This window comes from Leptinotarsa decemlineata, unplaced genomic scaffold, assembly GCF_025532065.1.
Source record: "Leptinotarsa decemlineata unplaced genomic scaffold, Ldec_3_MD MMD2_P_RNA_scaffold_2, whole genome shotgun sequence".
NCBI classification, from domain to species: Eukaryota; Metazoa; Arthropoda; class Insecta; order Coleoptera; family Chrysomelidae; genus Leptinotarsa; species Leptinotarsa decemlineata.
The window spans coordinates 15,290,642-15,311,250 of NW_027412529.1; the positions used below are offsets into that span (position 1 = coordinate 15,290,642).

The following is a 20,609-nucleotide window of genomic DNA, read 5'->3' on the forward strand; positions in this document are numbered from 1 at the left end:
GACTGATTCATAACTTAGTTGGAATGAGTATTATTTAATTACCATAATATTTATTTGTATTGTATTCATATATACATATGTACTTCACCGTACATATTTATTTTCCCATTTTCCATTTTGCATTTTAATGGTTTGTCTTTCTTTTAGCTCATTTTTCATTCAATTTTCAACAACAACACAATGAAAGGTTGAATGTATATCAGTAATATTACCTGATTCTTCAACAGTGGCGTATCCTGCATCCTCAACATTACTTTCGTCTTTCTTTGCGACTCCTGATCGAGCTTCCATCAACAGATTTATCATGTCAGGTCTGATTATACCTTGTTTCTCCCTCGCTTCAATAGTCTCATCGATGAGATTTCTGAAGAACTCAGCAATATCGTCGTCGTATAATTTCAAATTCAAAAGCTGAAAAAATCGAATTTTCATAAAATATTGGAGATAATGATAATACGAAATGGGTTCAAAGGATCTGTGATATGATGTTGATCGGTCAAAAAATCAGAACAGTTTATTTATACCCCTGTGATTGACCTACTCATTTGAGTTATCTTCCATTCTTGGTACTGTTTACCCAAATTTCAAATGAGCAAAAAATAAATTCAAATAAAAAAAAACAAAGAAAGAAGGTATGAGCATTAACGAAATCTGCCTACCTATTATACTAAACTGCACAAAAATTTAATTATTCAACTCAGGATATAGAAGTTAAGCCACGTTCATCACAGGTGGAAGTCATCTTGAATTTAGTCAGGTTGGAGCCTGGCTTCCTTACCCTTTGAACTGATGTTTGCCAGAAGGACAAACGGGTCATGACTGATGTGGGTGTTGATGGTATGGCGGCATGAGTGTCCTCAGATATCAGTACCGCCCTTCACGGTGTACCCCTGTCTGGCTGGGGTGAATTGGATGAAAACGTTGTTCATCTTTCAACGGAAGATATAGGGGCCTCATTTGACAGAGTGCCGGGGTCTTCTATATCGGAAGGGGTCGTCTACAGCATAATCCATAGTTTCCCTGACTAATGGGTTTTCATGAGTTTCTGCACCATCGAAAAATCTCTGATTTCTCGACTGAATGGACTGCCGAATGGAAGGCAGCTGCAAATCTCTGCGGATGGCTTCATTCCGCACGAACCAAGGAGCACTCACAATCATCCTCATTATCTTGTTTTGCAATACCTCCAGAATGGTGATATTAGATTTCGCCGCTTGTCCCCAGACGCCTGAAGCATACATGATGACAGACCGATACAAGTAATCATGGAATTACTAGGATGCTGTGTACGAAACTGCTACTTCCAACTGAAGGACGAATTTTTTACGCAAGATGGGGGACTGCCAATGAGATCGCCACTTTCACCGATTATAGCTAATATATATATGGAGTGGTTTGAAACTCTGGCCATTAAAGAAGCCCACAAGAAGCCCCGGATCTGGTTGAGATACGTACATGACATCTTCATAATATGGAACCATGGGAATGCAGAACAAGACATTTTCCTGAAGCACATCAACAACGTAGGTCCATCCATCACTTTCACAATGGAGGAGGAAGTCCACAACGAGTTACCTTTCTTAGACGTATTGGTGAAGAGGACCGACACTAAATAGGAAATATCTGTATATCGAAAACCCACTCACACAGGACAGTATCTGAACCAGAAATTCAAACATCATCAATCGACTAAGAGAGGAATCATCAAGACTCTACTAGACCGTGCTTTCGAGCTCTGTAATACAAAGGAAGGTCTCGAAAAAGAAATAAGCATCATCAAAAATGACCTTAAACGAAATGGTTACTCCAGAGTGATGGTAGTACAGGCTTTAGCTAGAAGACAGCATGTGCTCCACAAGGAAGAGAAGCCGCCACAACCAGTACTTGTACTCCCCTACATCAGAGGATTATCGAAAACGATAAGAAGGATTGGGTCCAAGTATAACATCAGGACCTGCTTCAGATCTGGGAACAATATCCGTAGCAGCCTCACAAAAACCAGGTCACCAAACGCGGACTGCGATTCCAAGAATTGCATTTACCGGATACCCTGCGAGTGCGGAGAGGCCATTGAAAGTTGGCATTGCTGAGCACAAGAAACACACACAGCGAGGACTCATCAACATAATATAAAGTGGGCTCAAGCTGAAATCATCCACAAAGAGGAACACTGGTTTAGGAAAAAATTCAAGAAAGCCGCGTATATGTTGTCCAACAGCGCATTTAATAAGGCTAGCGTACAGATACGTAACGTAACCTCTTATCAAGCGAAAAACGACCAACTCCTGCCAAACGGTCATATCCCGTTAAAACCAATGAAGCGGAAAGAGGAAAGAGGGGATAGGTGGAAGGTGACAGCACCCGAGTTACATATAAATAGTCAGATCTCGGAGAAATAAGTCCAGTTATCACCCCAAGACGATTGTGGATACTAACAATCGAAACATCGTGACGTAATTCGGTTTGGAATCTTTCAATTTCAATTTTTCATTTTTGTTAATAATATTTTTTAATTTCCAGCTTTTATTATTATTTCAATTTTTTATTATCTGGTTGTAGCTTGTATGTTATTTCCTTCAAATTTCAGTTTTTTGTTCTAATAAAATTTTTATTTTCGGTTAATCTTTCATTTTTTTCAGGGATTTCAAATCAAAATCAATTTATATTATATTAAACGATGGAAGTCTGAACTGATCAAATACACCCCGAAACATTGTCAACCACCTTCAAACAAACTTCTAAAATCAGTTCTAGACGAATTTGATGACTGGTGTTACATGAATAGACTTATAGTTAACCTGAGAAAAACTGTCTGTATGGAATTTGAAAATTCATATCGGATCCTACATGATTTCAATTTCATTTTCCGAAATTAATCCTTAGAATTAATAAGCTCAACAAAATTTTTAGGTACAAAAATGGACTCACATTTCACTTGGCAAGAACATATAGAGTTCACATCCAAGAAATTTAATCAATCGTATTGTCTCATTAAACCCCTCAAGAATAAATTAGATACTAAAGCACTGATATCAGTTTATTTCGCTAAGTTTCAGTCAGTCCATTATTTACAACAAAATTGTCGTCTGGGGTTTAGCAACTGAGGTGGGCAGAATTTTCACAAAACAGAAAGCATTACTGAGGGTAATTTTCAATCTAGATTACACAACGTCATGATGTAAAGAGATTATTCATTCTAAAAACATTGGCGTATATCCACGAAAATAGAAGACAACTAGAGTTGAGATCGGAAGTCCATAATTATCATACTAGGATTAACCATATTTATGATCGTCACCAAAAAACACCATCACGCAAATTTCAAAAAGTCTCCTATGTTTGCTGGTATCCGTCTCTTTAATATACTATCATGCGATATGAAGACAATGCCACCTCAAGTTTTTAAAAAACAGTTGAAAGTGTTTCTATTAGAAAATGGTTTCTACACAATAGATGTATATTTGAAGCTGGTAATGTCAGATCACTGTCATTGCGACGTATATATCGTCACATGTTTATTTATCAATTTCTATTTTTTACTTATATTTCAATATGTATGTGTTTATTTTACAATGTCACGTTATTTTTTCATTCAAATGGCATCTTATAACAAATTTATATTATACCTGGGAAATATGACCTGTCCTATCTACATGATGTAGCACAAAGGACTAATAAATTTATCGATCTATCTATTACATATATATATATATATATATATATATATATATATATATATATATATATATATATATATATATATATATATATATATATAATATGGAATAAAATTTAAATATGTTGGAGTTTCTGTAAACCATTAAATGTAAACAATCGAATTCCAAATTGAACAACAACAAATCGTTAACCCTGTTTTTCTTAAAATCTACCTATTTTTCTAGAAATAATCAGTGACTACCCAGAATAATCGATAACTGAAATTCTGTAATTACTGTTGTATGAAATGCATTGTAGCATTAGCACATTAGGATTTTCTCGGGAAAGAACTTTTTTCTAATGATCGTAAATTCTATTTTCATTCTGGTGGTTTATTGATCAGATATTGGAAAAATTACCTTATATAACCTCGGACAGACCAAATATCCAAAAGCTTGAAAGGATTTTTTGAACGAATTGAAATTTGTAGCTTTCTGACCCATCTTGTAGAATAAGTTATCAGGATTTGCCAATGAGTCTACCTCAACACCAAAAGCTGTCGTCGCTATAGCATCATTACAAAACCGACTGAAAATATCTTTCAAATCAACGGGAATGATATTTTCATCTTGTTTTGAAAAGTGATCGATGAAATTTTCGGCACATTTCTTCATCAATATGAACATTCCCTTCATTTTGCTGCTGGTGAAAGCCGGACTCAAGGTTGATCTCATGTTACGCCATTTAGAACCTCAAAAATATAGAAACGTCATTATATATCGTTGTTGTTGTGGCAGGAGTGGTTGAGTCGTATTTTTCGTATGAGCAACCAACTGATTTTTTTGACCAAAATCAAAATATCATGTAATATTACAATGAATATTAGTGGAGTTTTTTCCCAACACCAAATCGTTCTTTTTACACCTCGACCCGTGTTTCGATCACCAAGTGATCATCTTCAAGAGGAAGATAAAACTGGTTTTATCTTCCTCTTGAAGATGATCTTAAAGATAAAACTTCTGATTTTATCTTCCTCTTGAAGATGATCTTGAAGATAAAACTGGTTTTATCTTCCTCTTGAAGATGATCACTTGGTGATAGAAACATGTGTTGAGGTGTAAAAAGAACGATTTGGAAAAAACTCCAGTAATATTCATTACTACACCAAAGGTTCCGAACAGTACATCATAAGTAATATTACAATACCAAGGTGGAATCAAATAAAATATAAGCATGGGATACAAATCGAAAACAATTTTTCCAAATTCAATCAGTTTTATTTAGCATTGAAAAAAGCATATATTTCAATTTATGTGCTACCATTAAATGTAAAATATGTATTCTCACTGTTATCAAAATAAAGGGAACCTACTGAAACTTTGAATATCCGTTAAACGTAGCTCAAGAATGAGAAAAATTAGTTTGGTAAGATTAGTTCTTTCTCACAAAAGATATGGCATTATCAGCTGAAAATTAGTTTGACTCCAAAATGATACAAATATGGCTCTATTCACGAAAACTCAAACCAATTGGTATGCATTCCTTAGATCATATGAAACGATGACAAAAAATCAAAAAACATTTTACTGAATAAAATGCATTGCAATCTACTCCTTATAATAATAATGAGGATGCCTTCAGAACCGACCTCCGCCCATTACGAGAATTGGCCAACAGACGTATTATACAGGGTGTTCAATAAGCATGCGGGAAAAATTCAAGGGACCATTCCTTGGACTATTCTGTGGACATTTTGATGATTTTTGATAGGGCGCTTTGTTTAGAAGATACGGAGCGAAAAATAATTTCGACAATAACAATTTATTACCAAAAATTAAATTACATGTAATGTTTCTTAATCTACAAGAACTGTTGAAAATGACTACCACCCTCGACCCCGCCCGGATGCAAGAATCCAATCTTCTCCATATCGATTCCAGAACTCTTTTAAAATCACCAAGCTCGTGTCTGATTGCGTTACACCCAGCAATTATCAGGTTTATCAAATCTTCCACATTTTTCACTGGAGTAGTACGAACTAACTACTTCAGCTGGCTGCATAGAAAATAATCCAGGTGATTTAAGTCCGGTGATCGAACAGGCCACAAGTGAGGTCCACCCCGACCAATCCAACGTTCTCTGTATGTTACTGGTAAAAACTCTCGAGCCAATATGCTAAAATGCGCTGGTGCACCCATCGTGCATAGACCACATTGCATTTCTTGTAACCAATGGTACATCCTTCAAAAACTGAGGTCAGTAGTTGAGGGATTTGAACCATTGTGCGCAAAAGCAATTAGCAGAATGCAATTCGTTGAAGTAAATCTGCAGGAAGCAGTGCCTGAACTCGTTGTGTGTGGTATGGGTACAACAAATAGTGTCTAAGAGTGTTTCAAATTATCCCGTTACTTACATTTGAAGTATATGCAATTTTTCGAGTACCTGGCCTTTCAAATCCTCCCTTTCGTTTCAATGCTCCTGTTTCACGAAGTCGTTGATGTATACTTTGAAAGGTATCTCTATTAGGCATATTACGATTAGGAAATCGTTCACTGTACAACCGCCTAGCTTTCAATGAATTACCATCAGCAAGTCCATGAATGAAATGCATTTCAGCCATCTCTGAGTTACTATAGCCATTCATGATAGATGACTTCACTAACAAAACTTCAAATATCAAACATAGAAAATGTACGTCAAACAGACAAAGTTATTCAGTTTCAACCTATATTAGACCCATACAAATGATCACTTACGAGACATACTATTCAAGTTGAATGTCTGCAGCCGTTTGTAGTAGTCGGAATGTTGTTGATAGGTACCAACGAAATCGTTAGATTTTTTGTTACTTGGTAGGTTCAGTGTAGTACGCGATATTTTCATTTCGGTTACAGTAATAATTTCAAAAGTACCAAAATTGTCATTGTTGATATTTGTTTCCGCCTCGTATCTTCAAAACAAAGCGCCCTTTCAAAAATCATCAAAGGAAAAAATATCCTTAGAATATCAAAATATCCTCAGAATTGTCTGAATGTTTGATAAACACCCCGTATATGTGTCTGTTATGACCCTGAATCGGTAATCCGTATATTCTTTTATTTGTACCTCAATTCCTAATTCACAACGGTCTACTGATGGATCATTCATTATTAGAGTGATAAGTGAATGAGACTAAAATTAGTGCCCTACAGGAAAATCATCAAGGTACCTATGCGAAAGTAGCGACTCATATTGGATTTGATTCACTGGAGAGCAAATCCAATTGAAAAAATGTTTTCAGAAAGTTTATCCCACATAATCAGAAGAGTGACACATCTCCAACCTTTCTTCAATATTGCAGACTGTCAAGGTTGCAAGCTAAATTCGCCTCCCCAATCAGGCGGATGGCTCTTTTCTGGATGGAATCCAGCAGCTTCAGGGTATGCTTAGGGGCGGAGCTCCATACATGAAAACACTACTTCAAAGAAGGTTTGATCTGAGCTTCATTGAGCATCAATAGTTGCTGATGTATGCACAGTTTTCTTGTTCGTAAGAGTATCCCATGCTTTCGAGAATCACCCTTCGCAATTCTAGCGTTACGATTGTGCCAAGACATATTGGTGTCCATTTTAATATCCATATAAAAGAACACAATAACCGCAATGCCACCAGACTCTTTGAGTGGACGTATGAGGCGGAATTATCATGTGTCCACATGCGTCCATCTACAGTATTTTCATGGGACTCGAATAGTGATACTGAAGAAAATGTTAAGTGTCTGTTAATGTTGACTTTACTGAGAGTTGAAGGCGAATATCATTTACTAGTGGAAGAACTAGAGGTGGACGAAGAAAGTTTTCATCATGATTTTGAGATGTCAAATTTGCACTTTTGTAGTATAATCCTAACTATATGAAATTAATGGATACGATATACTTATGGTGAATCAGGACACAATAATGTAAACACAACGCAATAATGTAATTCCGCTTTAAGGGATAGCCTTAGGCCAGTGACATACTTCGCGATTTCCGAGCGGCTTTTTCCAGTGCGCTTTCAAGTATTTTTTTTTTGTTTCAATACCAACCCCTTCATTGAATGGAACATGACAGAGTTTGCGATTTTCAACAGCGGCGATGTCTTACAGCCGACCAGCTGTCGGATTCCGAACTTCGTAAGGCAAGTTCGACCATGTAGAAGTAGAACCTAGGTTACCGAATGGGATCCGACAGTATTGGCTATTTTCGAGCGGTTTTTCAGTTGAGATTCGAGCATGGAAGTGGAAACTACTTTCATAGCGTAGAAAATTACCCTTTTTTGTGGGACAGAAGCGACCCCGATTCTGCCAATGAACTGGAAAGAGATATAAATAGTAGATGCTGTTCCCACCCGGCATCGCTCGGTGATAAACCATCGCAACGGCTCAAGCAGCGTGAAGTTGCTTTCGCTCTAACATTTTTCATTACTGTACCGCTGTTTCCGATTTCAAGGGTGGGAGTATTAAAAAAAATGCATGATGGCTCTCCTAAGGTCAAAATTTTCCGGAGGTGAAAGAGCTCTCCAATCGGATCTCCGGGTGGGAGGTGATTCAAGGGCATCATCCTGCAGAAGTTATTCGAAAACCACTATTTCTGAGAGTCAGCACGGTCTTTCTAATATCAGTCTACAGGGAAATAGCATGGTAACTGCAGTTGAAAAGAGAACCATTAGCAACTTGAAAATCGATTTCTGCAACATCAGAGGACTCAACTCAAATATAAACTCAGTGCACCAACATCTTCAATCAAATAATCCTCATACTCTTCCACTCACAGAAACCAAAGTCAGTGCTTCAACAAACTCCATCAATTTTCTATATCACAGCTATGATTTCCCGATTCAGACGTAAATTTGAAATATCTCTTTCGAAAGCAATCTCTCCTGTCAACGAGAGGAAATACTGGAACCCCGTAACTTTGATGTTAAATGGTTTAAAATAATGTCACAGAAGATCACCCAATTCATTTGTTGAGTTTATCGACCACCAAGCAAATATAGGGAACTATTCTCTTCACTTGCGAACACCATTAAATTTTTGCAAATCAATCATCCCAGTGCCGAAATTCTCATATTCGGTGACTTCAATGTCCACAATATCGAATGGCTCAAATTTTCAAATAGCAACGACTCACTAAGATTACAAATGAGTCAACCAGGATTTCTGACCCGGATGGAGAATATGCTAGTCTTCTGAATTCGTACTAACAACCAATTCAGAAATTTAAGGTCTCCATTGGAATCTTCTTGTCACAAACTCATTTCAGTGTTGAGTGAATTACCGATAAATATTAGGGAATAATGAAGAAAAGATAATTGAAACATCCTATGTTTTCTACCACTTCTATTTGTAACTAACGTTACTGCAGTTTCATCCCATGAGGACATTTTCAAACAGTTTATTGTGTAAATTTGAAAATGTCCTCATAGGACGAAACTGCAGTAACGTTAGTTACAAATAAAAGTGGTGAAAAACAAAGAAAGTTTCAATTCTCTTTTCTACATTATGATTTCCTAACACACAGTAACGGCTACATCCATCAATTTATTGTTAGGAAATATTCTAAGCCGCGCAAAGTTTGGCATTTCAGATCAGCCGAATAGGAGGATCTTCAAGACCATTTACAGAATTTTTTCTGGCTAGATGTTTGTTTGAGCTCTAAAGATTCATAAACTTGTGCTCCAAAAGTCACGAAAATTATTCTATCATTCATGGATGCATATATTAATTTTTCAATGAAACGACCTTCGAACGGCAAACCTTGGTTCAACAAAACTTGTGAGTTGGCTGTCGCCTCCAGAAATCTCGCCCACCAGCAGTGGCGCAAAAATCACAGTGACGAAAACCGAACTAGGTTTCTTAATGCTCGCAACAGCTGCAAACTTAGGATAAATGAAAGCTGAGAACTTCACAATCAGATAATTAGGGATAAAATGCTTGCCAATCTCAACGGGTTCAGATCCTTTTGAGCGGTAGCTAAATCTGTTGATCAGAACTTTACAAAATCCACAATTCTACCACCGACACAAGCGGATGGTTCAACTGCGACAGCCATAGAAAAAGCAAATCTTCTTGCTGAACAATTTGCATCCCACATCACAGTCTATTTTCTGGGAAAGGCACCACTCTATATTTCCACACTAGAATCCACAATTCCAGAAAACTGTACTCACCTCAGCAACTTTTGATGCTCAGCTCAGATCAGACCTTCTTTTTTTGGGTAATATTCTCATGTATGGAGCTCCGCTCTCAAACATACCCTGTAACTGCTAAATTCCACCCAGAAAAGAATTATTCGCCTGATTGGACGCGAACATCACTTGCAACCTTGATGGTCTGGAACACCAAAGAAAGGTTGAAGATTTGTCTCTCTTCTATAGATACTTTCACAGAAAGTGTTCAAGTGACATGACACATTTGATTCCACCAAGAGAGATACATATGATAAATACGCGACGAACTGTGGCTGCTCATCGCTTCGAAGTTCAATTCAGTACACATCGAACTTCACTGTTTGAGATTTCTTCCATTTAGAGAACGGCGTTTATGTGGAATGAACTTCCTGAAAACGTTTTTCCAAATGAATTTATTCCCCAGCGATTCAAATTCAATGTGAATCGCTACTTTCGAACAGGAACCGTTCTAAGAGTGCTTGTGTTCTGCCTAAAAAAAACAAAGCAAGGAGGGTGGTAGAAAACCTTTCTACCTGATTTCCTTTTCGTTGCACGTTGTACCTCCATGGATGGCGTCTTCCAGCAAGAGCGCCTTTTGATTCCAAAGCGACAACGATACTAGAGGACGACAAGGGGATATTCCGCCTCCAGTCAGAAATCCAGACTGCCAGGAAATAGCTCGAAAATCGCGGACACTGTGAGAACACTGTAGCGATTTTTACTAACCAATTTTTGCTCGGAAACAGCGCTGGAAAAAACCGCTCGGAAATCGCGAAGTGTGTCTCTGGCCTTATGCGTTGCTTCGAGAGTAACGGCGGCGTTACAAAGCCAAGCTTCGACGTAAACCACCAAACGGAATACGTCCTTTGCTTTTCACTGCAAGGCAATGTAGTTCTCAACAATATTTGATTTATAGCTTCATGGGGATTGTTTCATAATACAACTTTTCTTGAAAGTGGATGTAGTTTCAAATTCGAAATAAAAATAGACAGTCACTTTGATAAATTTCATAGAAATAACAAAAATTGAAAATACACCGACATCTATTTCTTATATGAGACGTGAATGTTTGTTTACCTTTGAGAGAAAATAGGCTATTAGCCCACAATGGATCAACATCATCTGGAATATATGTTCTTCGGTCTGTAAAATGATCAAAATCTTTGATCAGTACAAGTTTCATCAATTCTGGATCTTTGAGAACCAAAACTGGAACGTTGAGTTGATAAACGCCACTGTATCTGAAGCATAAAATATAATTGAATATGGATAAAACGACATTATCAAAGTCGATAATATCTGCCACGTTGCAGAAAAAATATCAGGCACACAAATCTGCAGACCACGGTTACTGATAAACTCAAAAATAGTATATAATCTGTTATGAAAATAAGAAAAATAGGTCGATTTTTGATATAGGAAAAAAAAAACATTTGAATAATTATGAAAATATCTATTTTCAATTATGTTTTTATATTTTTTTCCCATTTCTACTTATTTCAGGTGAATGAATAATTGTTGGAATAGTCAACGTACATTCCAACTTTCCTAGGCTTCTTTAATTTTTTTAGTTGAATTACTGAGTTCAGTTATTGAAATAGATCAAAAATTTTCCAGGAAACAAATTTTTGGTAGGTTTTTGAAAAATGAAACAATTCAATTCACCAAAAAAAAGCTCCCCAAATATATCTGCCCTCACCTTCTGTTTGGAAATTGGTAATACATGTTTTGCACATAAGAAACCAAACTTTGTCTGCCGCAAATACCAAACCAGTTGAACCAAAAAGCTTTGAGGAAATTTTCCTGTTCAACTCCTTTTTTCTTCCAATAACTGAGCGGTTTCACCAGAGAGAAATAGACCAAAATGGCTACAACCAGCAGCCCTATCAATAACAGCAGCATCGTTTTCTGAAAATGATAAAATTATCCAGAATGTAATGAGAACTGAATAGAGTGTTTATATCACCACTAATAGTGTGTACTGATGAAGATTGAACTGTATTCCTATACAGGATAAAACTGCTTTGAAAGAATATCACTAATGTTTTTTAAACACTAGGAGTTTCAATAATATCAATAGAGTGAATGTTATACAGTGCATTTCTTTAATGCCCCCCTTTTATTTTTTGAACGGGACAACTCAAAAAATTGAAATTTGAGAAAATGGAATTAATGCATGAATAGTTTATTTTGAAGTGAAATTAATCCATCTGGGAAAAAAATTAAATGGAAGGGGGGCTTGTGACACATCATTTTGAAGCTTCTGACGAATACTTCACAACCCTAGAATATGAAGTCAATATCTTCATCTACTACAAAATGGCGGAATATTCAGTAATTTCCTGAAGACAAACACGTTAATATTAATATTTCTAGAAATATTCCTTTTTATCCACCATATGACAATTCCAACAACACGATAAGCTTTTGTTAAATTATTTTTTGTTTATAAAAACTATAAATATTGCCAGTTCGACAATGAACATCATTGTTCAGTTAGAATATCCTCATTTAGTTTTCGGTTTAACTAGTAGAAAGGTACCACGACAACAATCTCTGAAATGGTCAATTCTCGTCCATTGGAAGAAAAAATTCAAGCCATTTTCATTTACGGTGCGACGAGTAACTTTCACGAGACGGCCTCAACTCTGTTATGTTAGTTGGTGGATGAGGTATTTGATCATCAGGTACTTCAATTTGATTTGGTACAAATACCTCATTTTGAATATTATCGGGTTAATTGGCTTATTCATCTTGCACTGGAATCGTCACCAAATCAGTTATTTTACGCTGTTTTGATTGATCTTCACGAGTAACTTCTACTTCAGGTGTGAAAAAGACGGATTAACTTCTTGAGATTTTTACTGTTGAATATAGTTGCATTATCGGAAAGCATAAGATCGGAAAATCCATTATGAGCAAATATATCTTGGAGTATCTCTATTGAAGATGAAGAAGTTGGAGCTGATGTATACGGAACAATCTCAGCCCATTTGGATTTTGCGTCGATAACAACTAGAAAATGATGATTCTGAATCGGTCCTGCATAGTCGATATGTATTCGCTGCCAATTATTTTCTGGTTTCATCCAAGAGTGCAATGGTGCTCTTGAAGGGTTTGGCTGAGCAGATACAGAGGATGCTGCTGCTTGTGAAGATGTAGGTATAACAACACGCTGGCCTTCGAATAACACATCACAGTCTACAGTGAATCCTGCTTTGCAATTTGAATCCTGTTTGGAATCTTTCAAAAGTGCTGACGGTGTTTCGTCCTCAAATTTGGGTGCCCCAGAATCCAAAAACACGGTTTTGCACTTTTGAAACAATATATTTTTGAACTTTCCAAGTGATGTATCATCTCTCATATTCTTTCAAATGGAAATACGGGTCAAGGGCTAGATAGAAGGAACTCCATTGCAGAATATGAAGCTTTGAAATACCAACAATACGTTCGACAAAGATGTGAATTTGGGCAATGGTACTGCCAACGACTCACGATCGAACGGCCGTGAGTTCGACCCCTACAGCTAGATATTTTTCTCAAGAGAATGTATAAGGTTATTCAAAATTATTCTCCGTTACTATGAGTCAACTTCGTACTGTGATATATCTGTAAAAACTTATTGTATTTAGTTATAATAAGCGCCTTTTCAATCAGTGCACTTTTGTCAACATAATACGAGTCAATGAATTCCGTTAGCATAAAAGTAGTGTGCTCGGGACGAAGGCCGTTTTTTGCCTCGTCCTGATTGGCAAAGATTCTACTGGTGAGAAAGTTATGTCAATGTTTGAAGAGATGGTATTGTCGGTTGGTGAGAGGTCTGGGAAATATGTTAAGTGATGCAGAACTGAGACGTTCATTTTGTTCAACTTTCGGATGTTCATTTTTGAAAGATAGTGAAACACCCCATTCTCTGACCACCATAGAGTAATCATGGTCTTTTTTAATGAGTTTTACCTTTGCCAAGTGCCTGGGTGGCTCATCGGTATCCAAAAATATCCTGAATGTCTCTTGTTATCGTACAGGATTCACTTTCCATCACACGTGACGGTAAGAATCAAATAAGGCTCGTTTCAATTGTGAAAAAGCAAAGGATAACAAGCTTCGAAGCGTGACAATTTTTGTTGTCGAGACTGGTGATAGGTGAATTATCAGTCGGACGCAGCATTCACAAATAATAAAATTCATCAACAACACCAACAAATGAACAAACAAAAAAATGAGAGTGTAGCCTCGTAGCAAGGAGAATCAGAATACGCATTAGTTCCCGGTCGAAATCTCAGAAAAAAATGAATGAATGCCTCTGTTGAAAATTGTCACTTTCTCGAGTCATAAATTTAGTCAAAAAAGATCAGCCACTTGGGCCCTTGTCTTAACCCATAAAAGTTTTAACAATGAGTATAGGTCAAGTAGAAGATATAGTACCCCCTACCTTCCAGAAGTTCTCCTTTAGTAAAATAGTTACGGAGCTAACTAATTTTGTTATTCAATAATCATTTCTGATTATATAAGAATCACAATAACTATATATATATATATATATATATATATATATATATATATATATATATATATATATATATATGCGCAACCCGCAATGAACCCTTGCGGGTTGCGGTGGAAAGGCGAATAGACCTACTCACTTGTGACCTAACCTAACCTAACTACTTACTCACATATATATGTATAAAATCGATCGCTTCAAAAACACTTCACTAACTTTTTTCGAAAGCTTCTGATAATTTCTTTTCCATATTCTCCGTTTCACTATCACTGTCGTCATTTGAATCAATAATGAATTCACTTTCACCATTAATATAAGTGTCCAATCTCCATATAGTCTTTTTCAACTAAAGTTATTTTTTTTAATCATTTTCTGCCAATCTTTTTGGTAATATTAGATACTTCTTCTTTAACTAGCTCTATCGCCTTCTTATCAAATTTTGGAAAATTATTATTACGCTTGATGCTTTGTTTCAATTTTCCCCAAATCAACATTTACAAATTTGTACCTACATAATATATAATTTGTGAATCTTTATAAAGTAATATTGAATGAAAAACAAAAGTGTCAGTTAGTTAGGAAATGTCTTTTGATTTGTACAATCTGGCAGTTGAGTATATTCAGAACACGTCTTACAGAATTAGAGGTATCGCACATTGTATAAATTGGGAATTTCTTAATTATAATTCCTATAGATGACCTTCTAGGAACCCAAAAATTCAACATATGTAACAATTGAGAGCAGTTAATGATATTGTTAATAACCTCAAATAAAAAAAGAAACGACCTTCAATTTTGGACCGGGCACATTTGCAGACCGGTTTCGGGCTCATTAGCCACTCATCAGTGCAAGATAGTAGCCATCATCGACCTAAAGTCAATGATATCCCATAATTGAAAATCGGAATTCTTTCAGAGTATTTCATTCCTCTTCCTAAGTTGGAGCGAACAACAAAATGTCACTTCATCTAATGGACGAGGTACTGATCAATTGAATATCCGAAATATACCTGATTCCTCGGAATAAGGAAGAAAAACTTTCTTATTAGTCAGTGGGCTATGCTTGAAGACTGGCAGTAAACAAATCTTAAGAAATTAACTTTAAACGCTCAAGCCAGTCTCGAATATATCTACACACTAGGTTAAATGGACTGACGCCTATCAGAAAACAACTACTCCCCTGGCTAATACCACGAAGGGCGTTGGATTATATCCGACATAGCCAATCTGATATTTGACATTTTCTATCCTCATTTCTTTATTTAATCATTTCAGACTAAGTCAACTATCCTGAAAATGAAATGAGGGCGACTAAAGTTGCCATGAAAAATTAGCAGAATAATATAAAAATTCATTTGTGAAGTGAAATCACTATGAAAATGGAATGTAATTTTTTTTCCTCAACAAAAAGTTGATTGTGCTTTATTTGTACTTCATAGTACACTTTTTCCTAATTTAATATTCAATTTCAGTTTTGACTTTATATACTAAGTGATAAAGAAAGGTAAACACCCACTTATATTGAAAATATTTTAATAATTTTAATAATTTTCTACTCACATACTTGACAGATAATAACAAACAAACGAGTGAGTTTTCAGTAAAATTCGATGATCGTGAAACTAGTTCAGTAGTGTGTTGCATATCCTCGATGACTTATAAACTCGTGGTTACACCTATCCATTGTCCTGATAAGGTAGTCTATATCCTATTGGGGTTCTATGGGTTGGGCTACCTATCGGGCGCGTCCACAGGTGGCAAATAGGGGAACGGCCAGGGGACTGGAGGGTCTGTCCGGGAAGCCAATGTGGCCTTACGGACGGGATCGCCGGACTCCTGGTCAGTGGCAGAAATAAGTAGGGTGAGGGGAACTAAGACTCCTCAAAAACCTTTGCAAAACATGCCACCGTGGACCAGCCTACCCAAGCTGAGGTGCCTACAGCTGAATGCGCCGCAGGGTGACTTGCGGTCACGAACGATCCCCTTGGGGAACTGGGCGAAACCTCATTGAAATCAGCCTACCTCTGGTAATACAGGGCTCTGCCAGAGGTGCTTCACTTGTGCACCACCACGGAGGGAACCCCAAGAAGGTTGAAGAAGCCGTGCAACGACAGTAATATCGCTACACCTTCCAAAACCTTGGCGGAGGCAACAGTGAGACACCTCAGGGTTGCCAAAGAGAGTGTGTGTTTTACGAGTTTTGGCCTACACCTGCTAATATTAAGGAGATGGCTCCTAGTGGCCTGTTCACCTTCCTGGAAAGGACAGGATGGACCATGACCTAGGAGGACAACTCTTCGGGAGGATGCACAATGGGTCATATGTGGCCTAGTTGCTGTGAGTCCACACTCACCCTATCTACAGATACAGATCCTGTTGAGGTATTTCATTCCACCCTATTTCTAACTTATGTCTAGATGATGCCAAAATCTGTGGGGGCTATTGTAAATTCAGCAGTCTGGGTGGCCATGGTAAGTGGTTAATGTCATGCTGATCCATGAAGTCTATAGTTACTCTAGCCGCATGGGATCTAGCGTTGACTTGCTGAAATATGGAGTTCTCGATGGTCTCAAGATATGGAAGGACACGAGGCTCTACTTCGTAAATGTAACGAAGAGGTGTCATGTTGCCTCTGATGAAGACTGAAAGTGTCTCGCTACCATATGCAATGGCACCCCATACCATCAAACCAACAGTATGGTGAACAAGCCTCTCCACATTAAACTGAAAATCTCGTCTTTCACCACGACGCCTTCTTACTCTTGCTCGTCCATCGTGCAAACCCAAACGAAAGCGAGATTTATCGCTGCAGACTACGCGGTTCCACTGTTGATCACAATTTATTCTGTCTCTGCACCAGTGCAATCGGTTGCATTGATGCTCGAGAGTCAGCGGCAACACTCAATGGGGATGATAAGAAAAAAGTCCGAAACTTCATATTCGTCGATATACTGTCCGTATTCCAACAACCCTTCAGTGTTCTTCAAACAACTGATTCGCAATTTCCCTAGAAAAAATGAACCGATACCTAAGAGCATGTTGCAATGTTGTTCCCCTGCGAAGACCAGTGCCCCTATCTCTGTGTTCTTAGCCTTCTAGGGTCCATGCCTGATGAGATCTTAGAATTGTACACAAAGATCGATTGATCTCTGTGTACTTTTTGAAATTTCTGAATAACCTGCCTCACGACAGCCAATAATTCATTTTCTCTTAAAATCACTGATTTGAGGAATACGACGAAGTCTTCGCACTCGAGGCTTAGTATTAACTATACGAAACACTCAACAATGAACTCTTCAACTGTTAAAGCACGAATAAGACTAAAAATTGGAGAAACGGTAAATGCTCACAAAAAAGAAAGTTAAAAAACTGGTCAGAGTAGCTTTCGATACGGCTGAAATTTTACTGGCTCATTACTGGCCTCAACCTAAATACATATGCAAAACATAATTGAAATAGTTTCAATATAAATGCGTGTTTACCTTCCTTTGTCACTTAGTATATTACGTTTTTCAAAAGTTCTTTCTGTTTTAATGTCATGTGTCTTTGAAGCTCCACAACTCTACTGAGTCGTGCACATAAACTGATCGATAGAGAATTCAGTATTCTATACGTTGATGCTGTTCATTAATTTGCAAATTTTGTATTCTGCTTTTCAGGTCAACTCTATATGATGTCGTTGATGGATTTTCTACCAAATATACCAAAAATCAGCTTCGGCAGCAACCGACAGTGGTCGAAAGAAATGGGCAGATTCTTCTCCTCGACAACGCCAGTCCGGACATTTGACAAAATAGCGCCGAAGTTCTGCCTCACCCACCATAATTCCCAGACCTCTCGCCAAGCGACTTTGCTATCTATTTAATTACTCAGATGACTTTCTCACCGGTAGAACCTTAGCCAACTAAGACCAGGCAAAAATAGTCTTTGTTGACTTCATCGAATTACGAGCACACAATTTTTATGTTGAAACGGACAAAACTCTTGAGAAAACCCAATAGTTAAGTTCAATTGTCTGTTGAATAAATTACTATGACATGAAATCGAAATTACTAAGAAATAAACGAGACAGGTTTACAGGATGAAGTTGAGAATATTTGAACGTAAAAGATTGTTTTTCCCAGACAAAGGTTGTTCAGCGAAAATGGGGAATGTTTCTCCTGACGAAAATCAAGTAATTTTCATAAAAGAGCTCTAAAACAACGCATTTTAAACTCATCATTTCAACGTTTTTCTTTAAAAAAAATATTTAAATACCTAAAAAAGAAGAATGAAATAATGCATTCAACATTTAAAGGGATTCGTTTCTATTTCACCGTTTGGCAACATCGGTTATAGATAATAAAGGACAATAAATCTGTTACCTCTATGAGACAAATAAAGATGACATATTTCAGAGGCGTGCTGTTCTGTTTACTTATGTTCCGAGTTCCTAGACATTCTGTGACATATGACATTTTGTGCACCTAACCTATCTTCCTCTATATAAATAAGTAACAAAACAACTGTTGTTTATGTGGCTTGTGGAGGTGGCATTGAACTATAATTTATATTTTGCCTTAATTGTTGGTTTATATAGGTGATTTTTCTTTTTTAAAGTAGAATATTCAGGTACATATAAATTATTTCAACTTGATATAGGCGCTGTTGCCAATATGTGAATTAGAAACAAATCCCTTTGAAAATTGGAACCCAACATTTGAAACATCAATTTGAATAGTTTTCGAAGGGAATTTGAAAAACTCATGAATTAAACTCAACTTTATTTTGTTCAAACTTGCATTTGCTGTAATAACCCAAATTGAGGAACATTCCCCATTGGCCGTAAAGTCAATCTGAAAAGACTCCAATGATTTTCTAGTACGATTCGTCTTGTATTGAGATGAATAAGACAAAAATAGTCCCCTAAGAAGTTGTCCTATTAGTCTGTCACAAATATTTGACATATGCAAACTTCACAAACTTCATATTCAAAATAAATCACTTAAACAAGTCTCGCTATCACATTAGCTTTTTCGTAGTTAATGACATACCTACTACAAGTGAATTCCATTATATTCTCTATATTTTGAAAATAAAGTTTATGAAATTGAGTTTAGTTGTGTGGTTAAGTTTGGGATATCTCATCTTCTCGACCTTCTGTGAAAAACATTTTTCTAAGTCAGAGTACAATAAACGAATACCACTGTTTACATTGCAAGTGTTCTTTACAAAAAAAATTATGCAAATTCTTTGATCAATTATTATCGATAGCAGAAAATTCCTGAACAGGTTTAGCACTTCTAACTTTCACGCCTCTTACTAACAAACTAAACATACTACACAGTTGAAATTGTGAACATATGTTCAAGACGAGTGTACCGATATGAAAAAGTTGCTAATCGAATGTATGTAGCCCCCGACATTTGAAAATTCAAATTATTTTTTGAATAGTCAAAGTATTAAGAGGAATAGAAAACGAAGAAAAGAGAATTGAAACTTTTTATGTTTTTAACCACTTTTATTTCTATTTACATAAAAGTTTCACTTCTCTTTTCTTCATTATGCTTTTCTACCACATAGTAACGGCTACATCCAACAATTCATGGAATAGAAAACATCGAAACTACTAAAATGCCATCATCTTTTCATTTAATCTCTTTACTTTTTCCTAAGATCCTGATTTATTCCAAAAATGTTGTATTTTCCCTTCAATTTGTGATATTGAGATCTCCAAAGTGGTTAGAACAAAAGAAATAGCTAAAACTTTAAAAAGCATCGTGTCCTCTAGAGAAAAGTCAATCTCTCCAGCAAAATATAAAATATTGAGTATGACTTTTCTTCGGCTTCTTTGATAACCACTCGAGGAGTGTTCTTGAAGAAAGTCAAAAATAAAATGAAAATGGTTATTTCTGAAGCAAGGGAGATCATCAATAAAACTACTCGCAAGACAAGCTTCTCTAAAAAACATTTGCATATTGAAAGAAAAGTGGTAGCGAGCGGTACAAAGAAAAAATATGTATGTACAATGTAGTAAAGGAAACGAACCTTCTTTCTTGCCAATCTCACTGAACTCCAGAATTGTGATATAAGGACTGGAAAAAATGCTAGTGAATATCACATTGCGATGGATTCACAATTAAATATTCTCAAAATTAGTCAAGGTCGTTTCTATTTGCTTAATTGGATAAATATCAAGTTTATTGAAAATCTTTCTTCTAGAAAAATCCAGGAACAGTCTAAGACTATATCCATATATCGACCGGCATATTTATTTTTG

At 36.5% G+C, this 20,609-nt stretch overlaps 1 protein-coding gene across 3 annotated transcripts in view; it reads right to left on the reverse strand.

Moving 5' to 3' along the window:
• LOC111518298 (cytochrome P450 9e2) overlaps window positions 1-20,609 on the reverse strand; it is a 30,800-nt gene that overhangs the window by 9,990 nt on the left and 201 nt on the right. For 2 of the 3 annotated variants that reach the window (XM_023174711.2, XM_023174712.2), the window contains exons 2-5: window positions 11,546-11,754; window positions 10,924-11,087; window positions 4,077-4,408; window positions 213-411 (exon numbers count right to left, since the gene is read on the reverse strand). In XM_023174711.2, the coding sequence (XP_023030479.1) occupies window positions 213-411; window positions 4,077-4,408; window positions 10,924-11,087; window positions 11,546-11,748 (898 nt within the window). In that variant the 5' untranslated portion in view covers window positions 11,749-11,754. Of the gene's footprint in view, window positions 1-212; window positions 412-4,076; window positions 4,409-10,923; window positions 11,088-11,545; window positions 11,755-20,377; window positions 20,425-20,609 lie in introns of all 3 variants that reach the window. The other variant, XM_074184144.1, reaches the window with a different exon arrangement.